Below are 21606 nucleotides of genomic sequence, written 5' to 3'. Positions count from 1 at the left end.
ATTTTTTCTCACTATCCATACTTCAGTCCTTCTAACTTAATTACATGGAGAAATACTGAGCTGACGTGTTAGAATTTTCTTAAATGTTGGTAAAAGACGGTTTGCACGTTTCTCCAGGATTTCCGCCTTCTTTGCTAAAGTCATGGTAATTAGAAGAGGCTATACAATAATTCTTGGCCCTGATCTTTAACCTTTATTTTTTAGAAATAATGTAAATCTGGATGATACTAACTTTGCATTCTAGAGCTCTTGCAGTTGAATTAGGCAATTGTATATTCAAACCTCACTTAGGGGCTTGAGCCAGGAGCCAAGTGTGCTATTTTAGTACAAGACCAAGAACCAGTACACTTGATGACTTTGATAGCCTGTTAAGGGGTGTGGAGAATCACAGCCAATCAGACCCAATCCTTTTTATTTTAAGATTTACAGTTACATGGGACTTTTCAAATCCTCAGGACAAGCCAAAGGGCTTTACAGTCAAGGGATTATTTTTGAAGGATACTTGCTGTTTTGCAGACAAATGCAGCTGCTGGTTTATTCTAAATGAGGTATCTCGGGCAGCTTCAAGATGAAAGACCAGTTAAAAAGCCACCATAAGAACACCCCTGCTTTGTTTTGAAGTGAGCCATACAATTTTTGCAACCACCTCAGTGGATTATATGATAGGGGTCTGAAGTTGGTGACTTTGGGCTTTCCTCTGTTTAACTGAAGGAAATTGTGACTAAAATCTGCATTCTTATTTACAGATGAGCCACGTAATGATGAAACACCAGAAACCCAACAGAGTAGTGAGGAGAGCACAGCAACTCCAGAAGACAAAGAAGGATGTCAAGACATGACAGACAGCAGCGTGGAGCAAGGAGCGAGTGAGAGCACCTCTGGTACAGAGAGTAATAGTGCCATGGCAGAGGAAACCATGCCAGAGCCTACACCTGAGAGTGAAGACAAGAAAGAATGAATTCAACAAATACAAAAACTTTCCATTCCAGTTAGTTGTACTACTTGATTAGTATCGTACTTGTTTTTTATTCTACCTGTTTATATAAGTTAGAAGGATTTTCTTTTTACACATTTGTAGAGGTGCCAGCGTAATGGACTCTTTTAGCCCAACCTACAGCCCCATGGCCAGTTTGAGATTCACTGCTACGAAGTTGAAATTATGAAGGGGTGGAAGTAAAGGTACAGAAATTTAAAAGTGCTGTATGCTGTACTTAATCCAGCCTGCTCTTGGTCCCTCTTAAGGGATATTTATTTTTATTCATTAAATAAATATGACTTAATGCCTGAGTTGCAAGGTCAAAGTGCAGCGGTCCATTTCAATATATGTACATCTTTATCTCTCACTTTCTGTATATTTAATTTCCATGGATTTAGATTGATGTATTGAAGAACTGTGAACGTGCTTTCTGAAAACTGAAAAAGTTAGTGTTTCTGGTGAAGCTGGCTCCTAAACCCACTCTTTACAAATGCTTTGTGAACCATAGAAAAGTTTCCCACAATCACTGGTGTTTTGTCACCTTGAATTTAGTTGGTGTCTATCTTCCTGGAATTGCTTCTGTGGCAATTGAGAAGACTCGTTGTCCCAGAGATTACTGTAAGTTCACTTGTTGCATTTATTTCATTATTACCCATTTTTATTACAGTTTCTAAATTGAAAAAAGTCATCATACAATGCCCTATAATAAAGTAGTCACAGAGGTGATCGAACTGCAGAATCCCATCTCCCTGGTAAATCGACAAAAGAATTTAACAAGACCACAAATATCTAGTCAAATCCACAGTGCTGGCAAGCCCTAGTTTGGTGCTAAGTGTTTTGTGAAGAGGATCATTCATTTAGTGATCAGATGAATTGAATTGTAGTTGAGATTGTGTTGTGCTTCAGGAAGGTGGGATGTGCCAGCAAGGATAACATCACATGTGGCGTCCCAGTGTGATTGGCACCACTGTTTGTGTCTTCTGTAGTATGCTGAGTTTCCTATTTTTAAAAGATTTCCCTGCCACAATAAAGGAAAAAGTTAATCTAATGGTTGTTATGTGTGCTTTATGATCCTGTGCTAGTCACCATTTTGTTGTGCAGAATACAGAAGCTGCACTGGTTTAATCTCAGCCTAGTGGTGAGAAACAGCAGACTTGCATTTATGTAGCACCTTTCGCATCCCCAGGCCATCTCAAAGAGTATCACAGTTAGTTAGTTCTGTCATGAAGTCATTGTTGCTTTGTAAGCCAATACATGGATTATTCTTTTGCATGCAAGATCCCACAAGTATGAAATAATTGACTAGTTAATTGCATTTGATGGCGTAGCTGAATTGTTAGTCAAGACAATAGGAATAGTGCCATAGTTTTTTGCATTCACCTGGAAATCAATAATTTTAAAGAAGCAACGAGCAGAACTGTTGAACAGGTTTTTTTTTGTCTTCATTCTAGATGATACAAATAACATTTTAGAAATTCTTGTAAATCAAACAAGAGGTGAAAGGGACAGAGGAACTTAAAACAGTCGCAATCACCAGGGAAAGGGTGCTGAGAACACTACCACAACTAAAGAGTGACATGTTACTAGAACATAATGGTCTTTGTCCTAGGATCCTAAAGAAAACGCTATGAAGATGATAGATGCATTGGTTTTAATTTTCCAAAGTTCTGTTAGTTCTGGAAAGGTTACATAAGATTGGAAGATGGAAAATGCAACTCCTCAAGAAAGGGAGAACGATTGTGAAAGGTCTAACAAGCCATCTATTGTCAAATGCTAGAATCTATTATTAATAGGGTTACACCAAAGTACTTAGAAAATCTGAATGAAATTAGGCAGTTTGCGAAGAGGAATCATGTTGGACTAATTTGAATTCTTCGAGGGACAGGTAATGTGGATAAAGGGGAATCTATAGGCACCATGTGCTTGAATTTTTAAAAGCAAATTTGATTCTGTGCAATATTAAAGGTTACCACTCAAAATGAGTTCATTTGCTCCAGAGGTGTTTATTAACATTCTGAACAAATTGGTTAAAAAATGTGTCTGATGACACAAAGATAGGAAAGTAAACTGGTGAATAAGACAGAATTTACTGAAGGATTTCGATAGCTGAAGTGAGTGGGCAAAAAATTGGCAGACGAAGAATAATGTGGGAAAATTTATTACAAACCCACAGACTCCCTTAACTACACCTCCCACCCAGTATCCTGCAAAAACCTCCATCCCGAACTCTCAGTCCCTACGCCTCTGCCACATCTGATCGGACAAGGAGACATTCCACAAGCGTCCTAGATGTCCACCTATTTTGAACAATGTGCTTTTCCTCCCTCTGTCATCCAGACAGCCCTCAACTGCACCAACTCCATTCCCCATTCCACTGCTCTAAAACCCCCTCCACAATAAATACAAAGTCCCCCTTTTCCTCACCTACCACCCCTGTAGTCTTTGCACCCCACCCCAGCACCTTCCCCTGCAACCGGGAAAGATGCAAAACTCGCCAGTACACCACCTTCCTCCCCTCCATCCAGGGCCCCAAAGAGTCATTCCAGGTGAGACACAGGTTCACCTGCCTTTCTTGCAACCTAGTTTACTGCATCAGGTGCTCCTGATGTGGTCTTCTCTACATTGGGGAGACCAAATGTAAACTTGGGGAACTGTTCGCCAAGCATCTGCAGGGGCTGACGAGACCTCTCAGTCACCGCCCATTTCAATTCCCCTTCCCCCTCCCTTTCCGACATGACCAACCTTGGCCTCCTCCATTGCCACAACAAACCACAGCGCCTAGTGGAGGAACAACACCTCATCTTCCACCTGGGCAGCCTACAGCGCGAAGGACTCAACATCGAGTTCTCCAATTTCAAATAACCTCCCTTTCCATCCCCTGAATCCCTTCCCAAACTCCCCCCATTCCACTGCTCCCTGACACCAATCGGATTCATTCCTCCCATTAACCAACCAGGTTGTACCCTCTACCTGTCTTCACCTATCCCCACTTCACTACCCTGTCCTTCCCACCCTCTTTATCTGCAGCTCCCCCTACACCCACCCCCAGTCCTGAAGAAGGGTTAGTCCTGAAATGTTGACTTCTCCACCTGATGCTGCCTGGCTTGCTGTGTTCTTCCAGCCCCCTGCCTGTCTAACTTTCCACTTTGGCAACAGGAGGAAAAGCAGTGGATTATATAAGTAGGGAGAAATTGCAGAACTCTGTAGTTAAGGTGGATCTGAATGTCCTAGCACATAAAAAGTAAATGGCTAGCAAAAGAAATTAAATGGAACATTGGTGTTTATTGCAAGAAGAATGCAATATTAACATAAGGAGGTTTCGCTACAATTGTAGAGGACATTGATAAGATCACTTTGGAATATGGGTGCAGATTTGGTTTCTTTCAAAAAGGATAAAAATGCTTTAAGAGTAGTTTAGATAAGATAAATTCAGTGGATTTGGGGATGAAGGGGTTGTATTACAAGGAATGGACAGACAAGCTGGGCTTGTGTCCAGTGGAGTTTAGAAGAATGAGAGATTGTCCTTTTGGAACAGGATGATTATTGAGAGAATGGTTCCTTTGTGGAAAAGGCTGAAACTAAGGAACATGGCTTTCAAGTTGACGTCTGTCTTTTAAAATGGAGGGAAGGAGAATTTTTTCTTTCAAAAGGTTGTTTCTCTGGAATTCTTTTCCCCAGTGCGCAGCGAGGGCAGGGTCATTAACATTTTTCAAAGCTGAGCTAGATGATTGACAAGAAGCTCTGAATATAAGGGACAGAGACAAAGTACAGATCAGCCATTATCTTATCAAATGGCACAGGAATGATAAGTTATCTGAGATCTCAGCAATATCATCACTAATTTTCCCTCAAACACTAATGAACCTTGGTTCTACCTTCCCAGCACTACTCCTCCACTGTTACAGAGTGTTCAGGCTGCTTCGCCAGCATCCAGTACCGGATTAGTAGAAAATTCTCAGTTCCGTATGGGGAAGATTGGAGCCATTTTTTACAGTTGCTGCTCCAAACTTTATTCCATTGTAAATTAATCCATCCCTCTCCCAGGCAATGGTCTGTATTTCAACTTAGTGAACCCTGTTATCCTATCACCCCTATGTCACTGACCTTTGTGGATTTCTGGTCAGGCAATGACATTAGAATTGTTATCGATCAGAGTCATTTTCAACTCAAAGCTTTGATTCTGTTTTCATAGATGCTGAATTTTTCCAATTGTTATGAAAAATGTGGATGTACTGTCCCTTTTAAGAAAGTTAAAAGCTAGCAGAATTACCTGATGGCACCAAGCTTTTGAGTAATTCTCTTCCAATTTCAGCTTTACTTTTGTCCTTGTTTATACCCATATCTAACTTATTTGCTAATTCTAAAAGTATCATCTTTTTCCTTCTAAACTTTCTTGGCAAACTTGAGAATCATATTCAAGTCCCAGAACCTCTTCAGCAATTTTAAGAGCCATTTCTCTCTCTTGTTTTAATCAACACAAGTCACTGAAATTAAACAAATTGACTCATCTACATTGTATTTAAAGATCTAGGGCACTAACCTGCAAGTGTTTAAATCTGCTGGCGTGTTTCGTACCTTCAAATCTGTCTAAACCAGTTCAAGTCACAAATCCAAGACCCAAACTGTTCAAATTGTGGACAAAAGCCCCCTAAATCCCAAATGAGCCCCCAAACTGCTACAACACAGGGTAAACCCCCTCTGTTAATTTTAAATCAATAACATAAAAGATTTACCCCATGCAGTAATCTGAAAATTTGAGAGGCCAAGAACTAGTTAAAGTAAAAGACTAACAGAGAATAATTCACTAACAACTATTTACAACTCATTTATCTAAACCCATCTTTTACCTTCCCCGCTACAATACTAGCTGTATAAAACTCCTGACTAAGATTTACCAAAATTCAAATTTCAAACCCAGGCAGCTGTTGAATCGTTGCTTTGTATCTTCCTCTGCAAATTTTCTTCTTAGGATTTCTCTTTCACAGGTGGTTGATAGATAATTGTACCTTTTAAGAGAGTAAATTTTCAGACAGTCTGTACATGCTGGCGGCTTGGCAATTCTCTCTCAACTGTCCAAGTTTTCCTGGTCTTATACCCCAAAACATCGGATTGTGTCATTCGCTTTTAATATTATCAATATACTAAATTCAAACTTGATTGGAGTTTGGTTTCTTTTGGGGGTATAATTTAAACGGATTGGCCTAATTTAAATTTGTTTTTGTCTCCAGGCAACCAGTTACCCTAGCTTCTGGACCAAAAGGTTACATTGTATCTTGATCAGAACGCTTGGTGCCATCAGGTAGTTCTGCTAGCTTTTATCTTTCTTAAAGATACAGTACACCCACATCTTTATATTAATGTTCTTTTATTAACCTTGCTGTTGGTGGAAACTTAGTGTGTGCAAATCAGCTTCAATGGTTTTTGCGTTGCTATAGTGACTACTATTCAAAAATATTCCACTAGTTGGGGAACACTTTCGAGGTCAAAAATCAAACTTTACAAATTCAAGTGTTTTATTTTGGTTTTGATACATGTCACAGATAAATGCCAGTTACTGGCCAAAATGTTTTCTCTCCCAGAATTGTAGGTCTTAATCTGGCTGTAGCTTTGATTGAAACAATCAATGTCCGTGAGACATAGGAGTAGAAGCAGGTCATTCCTTCCAAGAAAATATTTATATTATGTAGCTACTGTTGAGCTGTGCACCTGACAGAATTCCCAGTTATATAGATTCATCGGAGGCATCCGTAAAGAGCCTATCCCTTGCGATAAAGAGGAAATGAAGAAGCTAGAATGGGGAACAGAAGTCTTCAAGGGGAAGATTCTGAAGCTGTTGTGAAAGCAGTAAGAGGCAAGGAGGAAACTGGATAGTATATTCCAGAAGATGTATGGACTGCAGATCAGAGGTGAGAGTGTGATTAAATTAGATTCCCTACAGTGTGGAAACAGGCCCTTTGGACCAACAAGTCCACACCGACCCTCCAAAGAGTAACCCACCCAGACCCATTTTCCTCTGACTAATGTACACCTGACCTGCACATATTTGTACTGTGGGAGGAAACCCATGCAGACATGGGGAGGATGTGCAAACTCCACACAGACAGTTGCCCGAGGCTGGAATTGAACCTGGGTCCCTGGTGCTGTGAGGCAGCAGTGCTAACCACTGAGCTACCGTGCTGCCCCAGGGGAATCAATATTTCAGGCATAAGTCTTTCATCAGGAAGGCTGATTCCTGATGTTAGGCTTATGCCTGAAATGTCAATTCTCCTGCTCATTGGATGCTGCCTGACCTGCTGTGCTTTTCCAGTGCCACACTCTTGACAGTGTATTCTCGAAGACAGTAGTGCAGTGCTTACCCTCCATGGAAAGAACAATGGTGTTCACCTGGACAGGACAGCATAGTTGTGGCCTTGATATGAAAAGCACAATATTGGAAAGCAACAGCAATGTTTGGGTGGATGAAAGACTCAGTAACAGACAGTGGGGAAAAACTATTTTGTTTAAATTTTCTATCCAAGGTGAAATAATTGTTATGTAGATGTGAAACCAGTATAGAGTTAAGTTTCATATCAGCCGTAGTCATTATTATACAGCATAGAAACACACCCTTTGGTCTATTCATCTGCATCGATTAGATATCCTAAATTGATCCAGTCCCATTTTCCCGAATTTGGTCCATATTCCTCCAAACCCCTGCAATTCATATACAAATCCAGATTGTTTTTAAATGTTGTAATTGTACCCACCTCCACCAACTCCTCTGGCAGCTTGTTCCATATACGCACCACACTTTGTGTGAAAAGGTTGCCTCTTGGGTCTCTTTTATATCTTTCCCCTCTCACCTTAAACCTATGCCCTCTAGTTTTGGTCTCCACTACGATGGGGAAAAAGACCTTGGATATTCACCCAATCCATGCCCCTGATGGTTTTATAAACTTCTATAAGGTCACCCCTAAGCCTCAAACACTCCAGGGGATAAAAACCCCAGACTATTCAGCCTATAGCTGAAACCCTCCATTCTGACAACATCTTGTAAACCTTTTCTGAATCCTTCCAAATTTAACAATATCTTTCCTCTAGCAAGGTGACCAGAATTGAGCACCGTACTGTAAACGTGGCCTCACCAATGTCCTGTACAGTCACAACATGACTTTCCAATCTTATGCACTGAGCATTAGCTACATATGTTCTGCCCTGGTTTGCCTTGCCATACCTGAACTCCCCACATTTATCTAAATTACATTGCAGTTGCCAAACTTAGGCTCATTGGCCCATCTGATCAAGATCCCCTTGTACTCCGAGATAACCTTTACTATCCACTACACCACTAATTTTGGTGCCATTGGCAAACTTACTAACCATAACCATATTTGAAATTTTGGAGAAGATTTGTAGCTCAGGTTGTGGTTCAGGTTATAAATTTGCTCGCTGAGCTGGTAGATTTGTTCTCAGATGTTTTGTCAACATGCTCGGTAACATCATCAGTGAGCCTCCGCTGAAGCATTGGTGATCTGTCCCACTTGCTTTATCAGTCTTGGTTTGTTGTGGTGATATCGATTTCTGGTTCTGCTTCTGACAGGTTAGTAAACAGGATCCAAATCTATATGTTTGTTAATACTAGGATACATGAACATGAACTAGCTACAAAAAGACATGACCAACTATCACTGGTATCCATACACACAGATGAAGAGGGACATCAGTTTGACTGGGACAATACATCCATCCTGAGACAGATTAAACAAAGACACACACAGGAGTTCCTCGAGGCCTGGCATTCAAACCAGAACTCCATTAACAAACATAGATTTGGACCCCATTTACTGATCTCTCAGAAACAGAACCGGAAATGATATCGCCCACCACAACAAACCGAGACTGATAAATAGCAAATGGGACAGAACACCAATGCTTTACAGGAGGCTCACTGATGATGTTACCTTGCGTGGTGATGAAATGTCAGAGAAAAAAATCTACCAGCTCAGTGAGCAAACTTACAATCATACTTCCTATATTCGCATCCAAATAATTTTATATAAAATGGACCTAGCGTGGATCTTTGTGGCACAATGATGGTCATCGGCCTCCAGTCTGAAAAGCAGCCCTCTGCCACCACCCACTGTCTCTTACCTTGAAACCAATTTTGTATCTATTTGGCTAGCTCCCACTGGATTCCACGTGATCTAAGGTTGCTAACCAGTCTGCCATGGGGAACCTTGTTGAATGCCTGGCTGAAGTTCATATGGAAAGCGTCTACTGCTCTGCTGCCTTCAATCTTCTTTGTTACCTCTTCTAAAAACTCAGTCAAGTTAGTAGTCAGACCAGAAAATACCTTTTGCCCAATCTTTAGAGTACTGAGCCACCTTGACCTAGTCTAGTAATGGAAAGACAATTGGAGCAAATACAGGATACCCACCCCAACATAAATCTTGGAGAGTACAGTTGGAAGTCATCAACAGGTCTATCAAATTTGATTAAATAGCGATGGCAAAAATCTGACTTCATCCAACTGTAGAGAATATCATTTTTTTTCTTATCATTTGAAGACTAAGTAATCTACTTGTCAGTTAATCCCTTTTGCTGTCAATACTAATGCGAGGCTGGCCATTACAAAAAGTTGTAGTTTCAATGCCCTGCCTCTTAGTTGAAATAACAATGAAGGTTTTACCATTATCCTTCAGTGAAGGAAATCGGCCATCCTTACCTGGTCTGTCTGGTGTGTGCCTCCAGACCCACAACAGTATTGTTGACTCTAAATCAGGGATGGGCAAAAAATGGGAGCCTAGCCAGTGAAACCTACCTCCCATGAATGAATAAAGAAAAAAATCGGATTTGTCTCGCTAAATAAAAGAAATACCCGCCCTGTTTGTTGTCTTGATGTAATATTTGTATTTGTGCAGGATCAGTAATTATAGTATATGCCATTGTTAAATAGCGAGAGGCAATTAAAGGGCTGTCTCTCCCCCCCCACTCCCCCACCCCAACCACCACCACCACCCAGGGAAGCACACCCAAACAAAGGAGAATTTCTGACTCTCACTCCTGGAGCAGGACCACAGCGAGGTGACAAATGAATTAAAAGACAGATGATATCTCACCTCACCCACACATCTCCAGGCTTTTCATTCTGGTACCTGAGGATCAGATAAGCATTCAGTTGATTGAACCATTAAGTATCTGATCTGAGAGAGATTATTTTCAGTATCTCATGCACAAGAATGTAGTTTCTACAGATCCTTTGGGTGAATACAGATTGTTTCAGAACAGGTCCTGACTCAACAAATGTTGAAAACAATGTGGATGCTTGATTGATATGGAATGTTTCTTTTTAAGAAACGTCTATTCCTGAGGGTAGTACAATAATCTACCACAAGATATGCAAAATTGGTTAGTAAGTGGTTATAAATTCTGTGCATTAAGGTTCATGGTTAACTTTAGATGTCAAATTTCATATCGAGTCACGATTAGAAACTCCACAGTTTTTGCTGCCTCCTGACTCAGTGTGAGGAATGTATGTTCCCAGTAGAGCCTCACTCTATTTCAAACTATTTTGTGCTCTTAAAAAAAATTACCTGGTTAGGATTCCACTGCAAGCATTAAAGTGACATATCCAACACAGCCCCATCTCATTAACTTTCACCACAAGAACCCCTCATGCAGCACAGCTTTTAATTTGAAATTTTTGTTTGTTTGTGCAAGCGTAGAGCTTGAGACTTTAGAGGAGAGTTCGAGTGAGAAATGTGGCTGAACCTCTGCACTAAGATTTGAGTTGGTTAGGTTATCTGCAGTTTGCTTCTTTCCAACAGCTCTATGGAGGTTGATTTGATGTGATTAGAAGGGGGTTGCTGGAGGCACCCTGAGGAGTAGCTGAGCTATGTAACCAGAGCTTTGATTCAATTTCAACTCAGCCTGCTGAGTTAGCTGATATCAGCAGGCATACCACTGTTGACCTCAGCATCCCATGGATTAGGGTGTACTAGAAATCCCTCAGATATAATACAAAAGGGAGGACAGATGGTTCAGCTGTGATGCCAACCCTGGGAAATTGCTAACAATGATTTTAAAAAGATCACTTGCATTGATCACACATGATCTCGGGATGTCTTAAAGACCTTCATAGAGTCATACACCCTTCGGTCCAACCCGTCCACGCCGACCAGACATCCCAACTTAATCTAGTCCCACCTGCCTGACCCGGCCCATATCCCTCCAAACCCTTCCTACTCATATACCCATCCAGATGCCTTTTAAATGTTGTAATTGTACCAGCCTCAACAACTTCCTCCGGCATTCCAGACACACCCCATTCTCTGTGTGTAAAAGTTGCCCCTTAGGTCCCTTTTATATCTTTTCCCTCTGACCCTAAACTATGTCCTCCAGTCCTGGACCCCCCCACCCCAGAGAAAAGACCTTGTCTATTTATCCTATCCATACCCCTCATGATTTTATAAATCTCTATAAGGTCATCCCTCAGCCTCCGACACTCCAGGGAAAACAGCCCCAGCCTATTCAGCCTCTCCCTGTAGCTCAAATCCTCCAACCCTGGCAACATCCTTGTAAATCTTTTCTAACCCTTTCAAGTTTCACAAAATCCTTCCGATAGGAAAGAAACCAGAATTGCATGCAATATTCCAAAAGTGGCCTAACTAATGTCCTATACAGTTGCAACATGACCTCCCAACTCCTGTACTCAATACTCTGACCAATTAAGGAAAGCATACCAAACACCTTCTTCACTATCCTATCCACCAACGCTCTCATCTTTAGTCACTTTAAGTGTTGAAAAATGGCAGCTGATTTGTGCACACTTCCTTCAGGCAGCAATGTGATAATGACCAGCTAAATTGATTTTTTGATGGTTAAGGGATAAATATTGGCCCTTCCTTTTCTTGGGAAATGTGCTGTAGGATCTTTGTTTGCTTGAGAAGGCCTTGGTTCAGCATGATTTGGAGTCGCTGATGTTGGACTGGGGTGTACAAGGTTAAAAATCACACAACACCAGGTTATAGTCCAACAGGTTTATTTGGAAGACCATCTCTCCATGACCACCTGATGAAGGAGCAGCGCTCCGAAAGCTAGTGCTTCCAAATAAACTTGTTGGACTATAACCTGGTGTTGTGTGATTTTTAACTTGGTTCAGCATCTCATTGAAAAAAATGGCACTTCTAACAATGCCTAGCTAACTCAGTTGGTAGAGTGTGCAGCTCTTTGGTTCAGCTGGACGCTGTTGTTTTTGACTAACAGGGAGTCAAAGGCTTAGGAAAGAAAGGAAATTAGAGGTTGCATTCCAGTCAGCCACAATCTAATTGGCCTGTTCCTGTTCCCAATGTGTATGTTCGTATATAAAGATGAAGTTGCCATAGTCTAAATAATTCAAATGTTCTTCAGTAAAATTAGTTGCAGTAAATTTGAATTTTGCAATTTGTTTAATGTCAGCACCACACCCTTTCAGAAAATGTTAGGATGGGCTGCAACAAATCTTGATAAGGGAATAAATGTCTAGTAGTCAACAATTGCATACAATGCTAGACAAAACTGGTTTTTAGGAATGTTGCAGTTTAGCCAAGGGCAGATATTTCTCAAGGCTAATAGCGTGTGAGAGCACCATGGGTGTGTAAGTAATATCATCAAAGAATAAGGTAAATTCACAGCACTCCCATACGTACAAACACAGTACTCAAACTCTCAGAGTATAAATTGCAGAGTTATGAGGTCGTGCAGCACAGGAGAATGTCATTTGAGCCCATCATATTCAGCTTTTCGAAAGAGTTATAAATGAGTTCCACTGCCCAACTCCTTATTTTTCCATCTGCCTTCTCAAAGTTACCATTGAATCTGCTTTCAGCACCATCTCAGGCAGCATATTCCAGATCATCATAACTCACTGCAAGGAGTTCCAAATGCTGGTGTCATTTCTGATTCTTTATGCAGTTATCTTAAATCTGTCTCCTCCGTGTACTGACCTTATTAGTGCTAATTAAAATCCCTGAAGACCTTAATCAGATTTCCCTTTAACTTATTCTGCTTTAACAATAAATTTGGCTTCTCTCAATAAGTGAAGTCTCGCATTCCTAGTGTTACTCTGATAAATTTCCTTCACACCCACTCTAAGACCTTACTGTCTTTTGTGAAGTATGGTCCAGAATTGGACATACAGCACTGTCTTTAGACCACCTGGAGTTTTGTACAGGTTTGATATAATTGCCTTACCTTCGTACTCTTTTATTTATAAACCCAAGGGTCTCATAGTGTTTTTGATTGCCTATTTTAAAATCTGAGCAGAATTGGATCTTAATTGAGCATCCCTGAATTTGATGAATTCTCACTTCTAAAATAAATTAGAAAAATGTTAAATTCCACTTCATTTAATACTGCCATTTCTCCTGTAGCAACAGGGGCTTTGCCTTTTGATTTGGACTTGATGTCAATGACAAATAAGGGCCATGCATCCTGACTGATTCCTTTTATTAAATAAATACTAATTTGCCTACAAAAACATTGGTTCACTTTGCAAGCATTCACTACATGAAACAATAAAGCTCCATATCAATGTCAGTTCCTCTCTTGCCATGAGAATCCAGCATTAGGATTTATTGGTGTGGTGACTGAGCTATGTGATGTAGTGGTAATGGGAAAGCAAGTTCTGTGGAGTATTAGAAACATAGAAAATATGAGCAGGAGTAGTCTTTTTGGCCCTTTGCACTTAGTCCCCCATTCAGTATCATCGTGGTTTATTACCCAACTCAGTTCCCTGTTCCAGCTTCTCCCCACATCCTTTGAACCCTTTAGTCCTAAAACTCAATACACATCTTTAGTGTTTCAACACCAGCAGTTTCCTGTGTCTGAGAATTCCACAGACTTTCTTCTCATCTCATTCTGGACTCCCTGGTCATTGAGAACATCCTTCCTGCATCCACCTTGTCAATCCTGTTAGAATTGTATAGGTTTCTATGTTCCCCCACCCCACTTACTCTTTTAAACTGCATGAATATCGTTCTAACCAATCCAGTCACTCCCCATACATCAGTCCTGCCATCCCAGGAATTAGTCTGGTAAATTGTCTTTGCATTCTCTTCATAGCCAGAATATCCTTCCTCAGATAAGGAGACCAAAACTGCATACCATACTCAATTGCAGCATGACATCCTTGCTCCTGTTCGCTAGTTCTCTAGCAATGCAAGTCAATGTATTATTTGTTACCTTCACTGCTTGCTGTACCTGTGTGCTTACTTTGTCACTAATACACAAGAACACCCAGGTCTCATTGCACCTCCCAGTTTTCTAATCTGTCTGCATTCAGACAATAATCTATTTACCTATTTTTATTACCAAAGTGAAAAACCTCCAGTATACTGCCATATTTTTGCCCACATACTTTATAGTTCAGATTGAACTGCAGTATCATTGCATCCTTCTCACTGCTTACCCTCCCTCCCAGCTTTCGGGCATCTGCAAACTTGGGGATATGACACAAAGTTTCCTTATCTAAATCACTGTGAATAGCTTAGAGTCCAAACACTGTCGTACCCCAACAGTCACTGCCTGCCACTGGGTAACCATTTCCTGTTGACCAACTAATTCTCAATCCATTTTATTGCACCACCTCCACTCCCATGTGCTTTAATTTTATGAGTTAACCTCTTATGTGGGACTTTACCAAAAGCCCTCTGAAAATCCCAGTATACTACAACCACTGGCTTCCCCCTTATCACTCTACTGGTGGTGACATCCTCAAAACACTTTTGGTATTTTTGGTGTAGTGAGCCTGGGGTTTGATCAACTGTCCATGCCACTGATATAGTAATTAAAAAGTATGTACTGCCTGGGAATATGCCATTCAGTCCAACTGAAATTTATTCTCACATCTATCCCTCTGGTCTAGCCCTATCAATATCTCCTGCTATTTCTTCTCCCACGTGTTTATTGGCTTCCCTTGAATATATTATTGCTGTTTTCCTCATCCGTTTATTGCATTAGCAATTTCTACATTTATACCATTCTGTTTTCTTGAACCACTGCAGTCCATGTGCTGTGGGTTGACCCACAATACTAAATTAGATTCCAGACAATATGTCCACACTGACCCTCCGAAGAGTAAACCACCCAGACCCATTCCCCTATCTGATATTTACGCCTGACTAATGCACCTAACACTATGGGTAAATTAGCATGGTCAATTCACTGGACCTGCACATCTTTGGATTGTGGGAGGAAACTGGAGCACCCAGAGGAAACCTACACAGACACGGGGAGAATATGCAAACTCCACACAGAGCATTGCCCGAGCTGGGAATCAAACCCGGGTCCATGGGCAGCAGTGCTAACCACTGAGCCACTGTGTCGCCCCAAATGCTATTAGGGAGGGAGTTCCATGATTTTGACCCAGCAACACTGAAGGAACAGTGATATATTTCCAAATCAGGATGGTGTGTGGCTTGGAAGGAAACTTGAAGGGGTGGTGTTCTCTTGTCCTTCTCAATGAAATTGTTGTGTATTTGGAAGGTGTTGTCTGAGGATCATGGTAAATGTCTGCAGTGTATCTTGTATACTGCTGCTACTAAGCGTCAGTGGTTGAGAGAGTGGATGTTTGAGGTTACAGTACCAATCAAATGGATTACTTTGTCCTGGATGGTTTGAGTGTTGTTAGCGTTGCTTTTATCCAGGCAGCTGGGGTGTGTTCCATTACACTATGGACCTGTGGCTTGTACATGGTGACTAGGCTTTGGGAAGGTGGGAGAATGATTCCAAGGCTGTGACCAGTTCTTGTAGCCACAGTATTTACATGACTGAAGAAGGGCTTATGCCCGAAACGTCGATTCTCCTGCTCCTTGGATGCTGCCTGACCTGCTGCGCTTTTCCAGCAACACATTTTCAGCTGTTTACATGACTAGTCCAGTTCAGTTTCTGGTCAATGAAGACCCTCAGGAGGTGATAGTGGGGGATTCAGCGATGATAATTCCATTCAATATCATGGGGGCAATGGTGAAATTTTGTCTTTTTGCAGTTGGTCATTTCCTAGCATTTGTATGACACGGATGTCACTTGCCACGTCTCAGCCGAATCAAGCAGATTGTCTAAGTCTTGCTGCAACTAAACATGAGTTGTTTCAGTGTCTGAGGAGTTGCAAATGGTGCTGAACATTGTTGCACTATCATTGGGAAGGTCATTGATGAAGCAGCTGAAGACGGTTTGGCTAAGGACACTACCCTGAGGAACGTCTGCAGAGAAATACTGCAGCTGAGGAAATTTGTTTCTGTGTCTTTTATTGAGAATATAAATTAACATTTGAAGGTGGAGAAGCTGGGAATGGGAATTGAGATTTTAATAGGTTGAGCTGAAGCAGAACCATGAACAGATGAACACATCACACAATGTTGTCAATGAGTGCTGGAGTTTGAATATTTTGGCCTTGGCTTATCACTGAGATTGTGAGAATAGTTTTAAACTGACAAAAACTAGCAAGTTGCTTAAATTGTTGTAGGATTGGCTCTTCGGTATTTCTTTCAAGTGATCCTGAGGATTGCAGGATGAAAATAAAAGCTATCATTCCCTGATTTTCAATCTGTGCCTCTGAATTAGATTAGATTACTTACAGTGTGGAAACAGGCCCTTCGGCCCAACAAGTCCACATCGACCCACCGAAGCGCAACCCACCCAGACCCATTCCCCACATTTACCCCTTCACCTAACACTACGGGCAATTTAGCATGGCCAATTCACCTGACCTGCACATCTTTGGACTGTGGGAGGAAACCGGAGCATCCGGAGGAAACCCACACAGACACGGGGAGAATGTGCAAACTCCACACAGTCGCCTGAGGCGGGAATTGAACCCAGGTCTCTGGCGCTGTGAGGCAGCAGTGCTAACCACTGTGCCACCCATGGGGTATGGGTAGGGATATGGGTAGGTTGCGCTTTGGCGGGTCGGTGTGGACTTGTTGGGCCGAAACACAGTTGCCTGAGGCGGGAATTGAACCCAGGTCTCTGGCGCTGTGAGGCAGCAGTGCTAACCACTGTGCCACCCATGGGATATGGGTAGGGGTATGGGTAGGTTGCGCTTTGGCGGGTCGGTGTGGACTTGTTGGGCCGAAGGGCCTGTTTCCACACTGTAATGTAATGTAATGTAAAAAAAAATGTAATGTAATGTAATCCATAAATGAGCCCCAGTACTTTGTTATAAATTCATAAGAATCTTAGCGGGTATGACAGTGTCTGGAGAGAGAAACAGAGTTTGTTTCAAGTTCGGTATGACACTTTGTAACAGTTAGACTTTGGACTCTTTCTCTCTCTGTCGATGCTGACAGACCTGCTGAGGTTATCCAGGATTTTGTGTTGCTTTGACAGATTTCTAGAATCCACAAAACTTGCTTTTATTATCTCAATGATTTGTTCTTTTATCACCTCACTGACATAACCTTTTGAAAACCTTTGTAGGTATGTTCCATTGAATTTTCTTGTTGAACATGGTCAAATAAATGCTGACTTTGACAGATAGGATTTGCTGCTGACCAGGCCCTGGTATTTTCTGAATGAGCATTAATTTACTCCTCTGCTATTGTCTCTAAAACAGGCTGCTTCTGCAGTCTGCTCTGTTCGCTCCGAAATTGCTAGACTGGTTCCTTTGTGAACAAACATGTCATATCATTGACCCTGCGGTTCTCAGACTCTATATCTAGATCAATGCACAGTGATAGCCTCTGAACATAAATTTGTCCTCGACGTGGAATTATTTCGTAAAGATGCGTTCATTGCTGATCCCAGTTGCTTTGAGAGTGTGATATTTCCTTACAGTCTCCCCAAGGTTGTCCCACTTATTCAGTGCTTTCAAGTTTAGCATCTGGATACTTTAAGCTTGAGGTTAAGACAGAAGCTTCGGAATTAGGAACCAGCCAAGGCCACCTTAGCTCTCTGGGCATGTTCTGTCGTTCAATGAGATTGTGGTTGCTCTGCTTGTGGTTTCATCTCCCATTCTAAAAGATGTGAGACTTAATCTAAATTTGTTTAAGAACTATAACCTGGTGTTGTGTGATTTTTTAACTTTATCTGTTATTGGGACAATGTTAGAGTCTATTAAAATCCATGTAATAGGAGTTACTTAAAAAAACACAAACTATTCAGAGTCAGCATAGCTTCATAAAGGAGAAATCATGCCTGACAAATTTACTGGAATTCTTTTGGTACAGATAACAAGTATGACAGTTCGAGGGGAACAAGTAGGTGTAATATTTTCGGGTGTCCTGAAGATGGTACCACACATAAAGCTACTTAATAAGGTAAGAGCCCATGGAATTGAGGGTAGTATATTAGCATGGATAGAATCCCTACAGTGTGGAAACAGGCCATTCAAGTCCACACCAACCATCTGAATAACATCCCATCCAGACGTACCCCTTGCCCTATCTCTAGGGCCCTACATTTCCCTAACTTAGATGTCCTCTGGACATTATGAGCAAGTTAGCATAGCCAATCCACCTAACCTGCACATCTTTAGACTGTGGGAGGAAACCTGTACAGACACAGGGAGAATGCGCAAACTCCACACAGACAGTCACTTGAGCGTGGAATCGAAGCCGGGTCCCTGGTGCTGTGAGACAGCACAGCTAACCGCTAAGCCACCATGCCACCCAATGAAGGATAGAGGATTGGTTAACTAAGACTCCCCTCCAACAACTTACCCATAAATGGCAAAGGCTCACCGATCTATAATCCCTGGCTTTTCCTTACCACGTTAGCCAACCTCCAGTCTCCCGGCACCTCACCTGTGACTATCGATGATACAAATATCTCAGCAAGGGGCACAGCAATCACTTCCCTAGCTTCCCATAAAGTTCTGGGAAACACCTGATTTGGTCACCTGAGGTAGGAATTGAACCCAGGTCCCTGGTGCTGTAAGGCAGCAGTGCGAACCACTGAGCCACTATGCCATCCCTAGAGCAGCCCAGTGTATAAGAGCATACTGTATCTCCAGTCCTGATACCTGTTTTTTCAAAGAGAATCACTCTGCTGGTGTTAGCCATGAGTTGATGGCTGCCTTTAAAATATGATAGCATTTGAATATAAAATCAAATTATTGTCACATGTACTTTCACATGAAAAATACAGTGAAGAGTTTTATAAGTTGCCACAGCACAACACCTACATCAATGACAGAAGTCATATGTAATCATAAAAAAAAGTAAAATTAAGACAAAATTCATCACATTTCAGTTAATGATTCCTGGACTTGAGAAAACCAATTAAAGAATGATAAGATAGATTGATATTATAACTTACAGCCACAATGCTTCACTAGAAAACTCTAAACTTCCGCACTCCATCCCTCTCTGCATAATCGCCAGTCACCAGTCTAGATATGGATAGAGACTGCCACCTGCTGTCATAATATGACATAGAACACCATCAACCAGTTTGGAAAGTTTTGAATTTCTCACAATCTATCTCTTAGCATGTGTAATGTGAGTGACAAATCAGGTCAAACATTGGCAAGTATTATCAGGAGCTGAAAATGTGTTGCTGGAAAAGCGCAGTAGGTCAGGCAGCATCCAAGGAGCAGGAGATTCGACGTTTCAGGCATAAGCCCTTCTTCAGAAGAAGGGCTTATGCCCGAAACGTCGATTTTCCTGTTCCTTGGATGCTGCCTGACCTGCTGCGCTTTTCCAGCAACACATTTTCAGCTCTGATCTCCAGCATCTGCAGACCTCACTTTCTCCTCGAAGTATTATCAGGAGTAATGGTCAACTCTGTTCTACCTCACCCACATCCTCTGTAGATTCCTACGCTGTCTCTGATTTGTCACGATGTGGAGACACTGGTTTGGACTGGGGTGGACAAAGTTAAAAATCACACAACACCAGGTTATAGTCCAACAGGTTTATTTGGAAGCGCTAACTTTCGGAGTTCTGCTCCCTCATCAGGTGATTGTGGAGAATAAGATTGTAAGACACAGAATTTATAGCAAATGTGTGATGTAACTGAAATTATGTATTGAAAAAAAGACCTGGATTGTTCGTTAAGTCTCTTAGCTTTTAAAATGGCCATGTTGGTTTCAGTTCTTTCAAATGTAAATTGCAAAACCTTTGTAGAAAGTTACATTCAGGGAACACTTCAGCAGTCTGGGACAATCAGCCTCGGACCTTCGGGTGACCGCCCTCCAAGATGGACTTCGGGACAGGCAACAACACAAAGTGGCCAAGCAGAGGCTGATAGTTAAGTTTGGTACCCATGGGGATGGCCTTGGGTTCATGTTACACTACAGGTGACCCCACTGCACTATACACACACACAGACAGACACACAAACATAGACAGATGCACGTGCACACATACACCCTCTCTCATACAGTTACACATACACTCCCACACACACCCTCTCACAAGCTTAAACCCCTTTACACTCACACACATACACACACCCCATCACAGACACTCATAACCCCCCCCCCTCACCACCACACACACAGCCACATGCAAACATACACATATAAGTTTGTGGGGTGAATTTGTACTTGCAGAATTACATTTTATACTGCTCAAAAACTGCATAAATCCATGTAAGATTCTGTAAATCCGTTTTTAAAATTAGAATCAGTCTGAGCATTGTGGCACAGACAGCCTCACACAGGGAGCTAACACCTTCAATACATTATCTGGGCCGACATGACTCCAACTGTTAAAGTGCACTTGAGAACCAAGTATCTGTAATGGCCACAACATCATAGTACCATGTACAGATCCAGGCTCTAAGCTTATCTGCCTTACCTATAACATTCCTTATGTTGAAATAAACACACTTCGGCCCATTAGTACCATAAATATTAATTTACCTGTCTCTGCCCGTCCTTCCTTTCTGACTTACTGATCCTTAATCCTACCTATCCCTCAATATCTCCCCTTGCTGATCCACTGCTCTGGTTCCCAGCCGCATGTCACTATTTTAAACTGTTCCCTCCCCGAATAGCACTAGCGAACCTCCCTGTGCGGATATTGGTTCCCCTCCAGTTTAGGTAGAACCCGTCCCTCTTGTAGAGGTCATCCCTGCCCCAGAAGGTCCCAAGTCATCACAGATTAGACCCAAAGTGGTTTGCAAAGGGGATCGTGTTATTCTGTAAAACAATTCCAATTATTAATTTCCCCAATGCTAATTTTTTGAGGATTTTCAGTTAGAAACCAAGACTCTGCCAATGTAGCTTTGAAAATCTCTTGACACTGTTTCAGAGAAAAGCAATTGTGTTCAACCTGGGTCCTGGCCACAATTTATCCCTCTTTAGCATCATCAGGACAGATCATCTGGTTAATGCTATGTTGCTGATTGGGGCAACTTCAGAGACTTACCAAGTACTTTATTGGCTGTAATCTGCTTCAGGAAGCTTCTGAAGTTGTGAAAAGTGTTCTAGAAATGTGAGACTTTCTTTGAAACTGTTCAGCACATTTTCTAAACTTGAAAGGGGTCAGAAAAGATTTACAAGGATGTTGCCAGGGTTGGAGGATCTGAGCTACAGGGAGAGGCTGAACAGGCTGGGGCTGTTTTCCCTGGAGCGTCGGAGGCTGAGGGGTGACCTTATAGAGGTTTACAAAATTATGAGGGGCATTGATAGGATAAATAGACAAAGTCTTTTCCCTGGAGTTGGGGAG

General features: G+C 41.7%; 1 protein-coding gene across 4 annotated transcripts in view; it reads left to right on the top strand.

The window, feature by feature from the left end:
- The window catches only part of smarce1 (SWI/SNF related, matrix associated, actin dependent regulator of chromatin, subfamily e, member 1), a 54085-nt gene extending 52061 nt beyond the window's left edge, over positions 1-2024 (top strand). For all 4 annotated transcript variants that reach the window (XM_043674717.1, XM_043674714.1, XM_043674716.1 and 1 more), the window contains one exon: positions 747-2024. In XM_043674717.1, the coding sequence (XP_043530652.1) occupies positions 747-958 (212 nt within the window). In that variant the 3' untranslated portion in view covers positions 959-2024. The remainder of the gene's footprint in view (positions 1-746) is intronic.
- The last annotated feature ends 19582 nt before the right edge of the window (positions 2025-21606 follow it).

The sequence above is a fragment of the Chiloscyllium plagiosum genome, chromosome 33, assembly GCF_004010195.1.
Source record: "Chiloscyllium plagiosum isolate BGI_BamShark_2017 chromosome 33, ASM401019v2, whole genome shotgun sequence".
NCBI classification, from domain to species: domain Eukaryota; kingdom Metazoa; phylum Chordata; class Chondrichthyes; order Orectolobiformes; family Hemiscylliidae; genus Chiloscyllium; species Chiloscyllium plagiosum.
The sequence above is the reverse complement of the archived record's forward strand: the minus strand, read 5'-3'. Positions and strand labels throughout refer to the sequence as shown.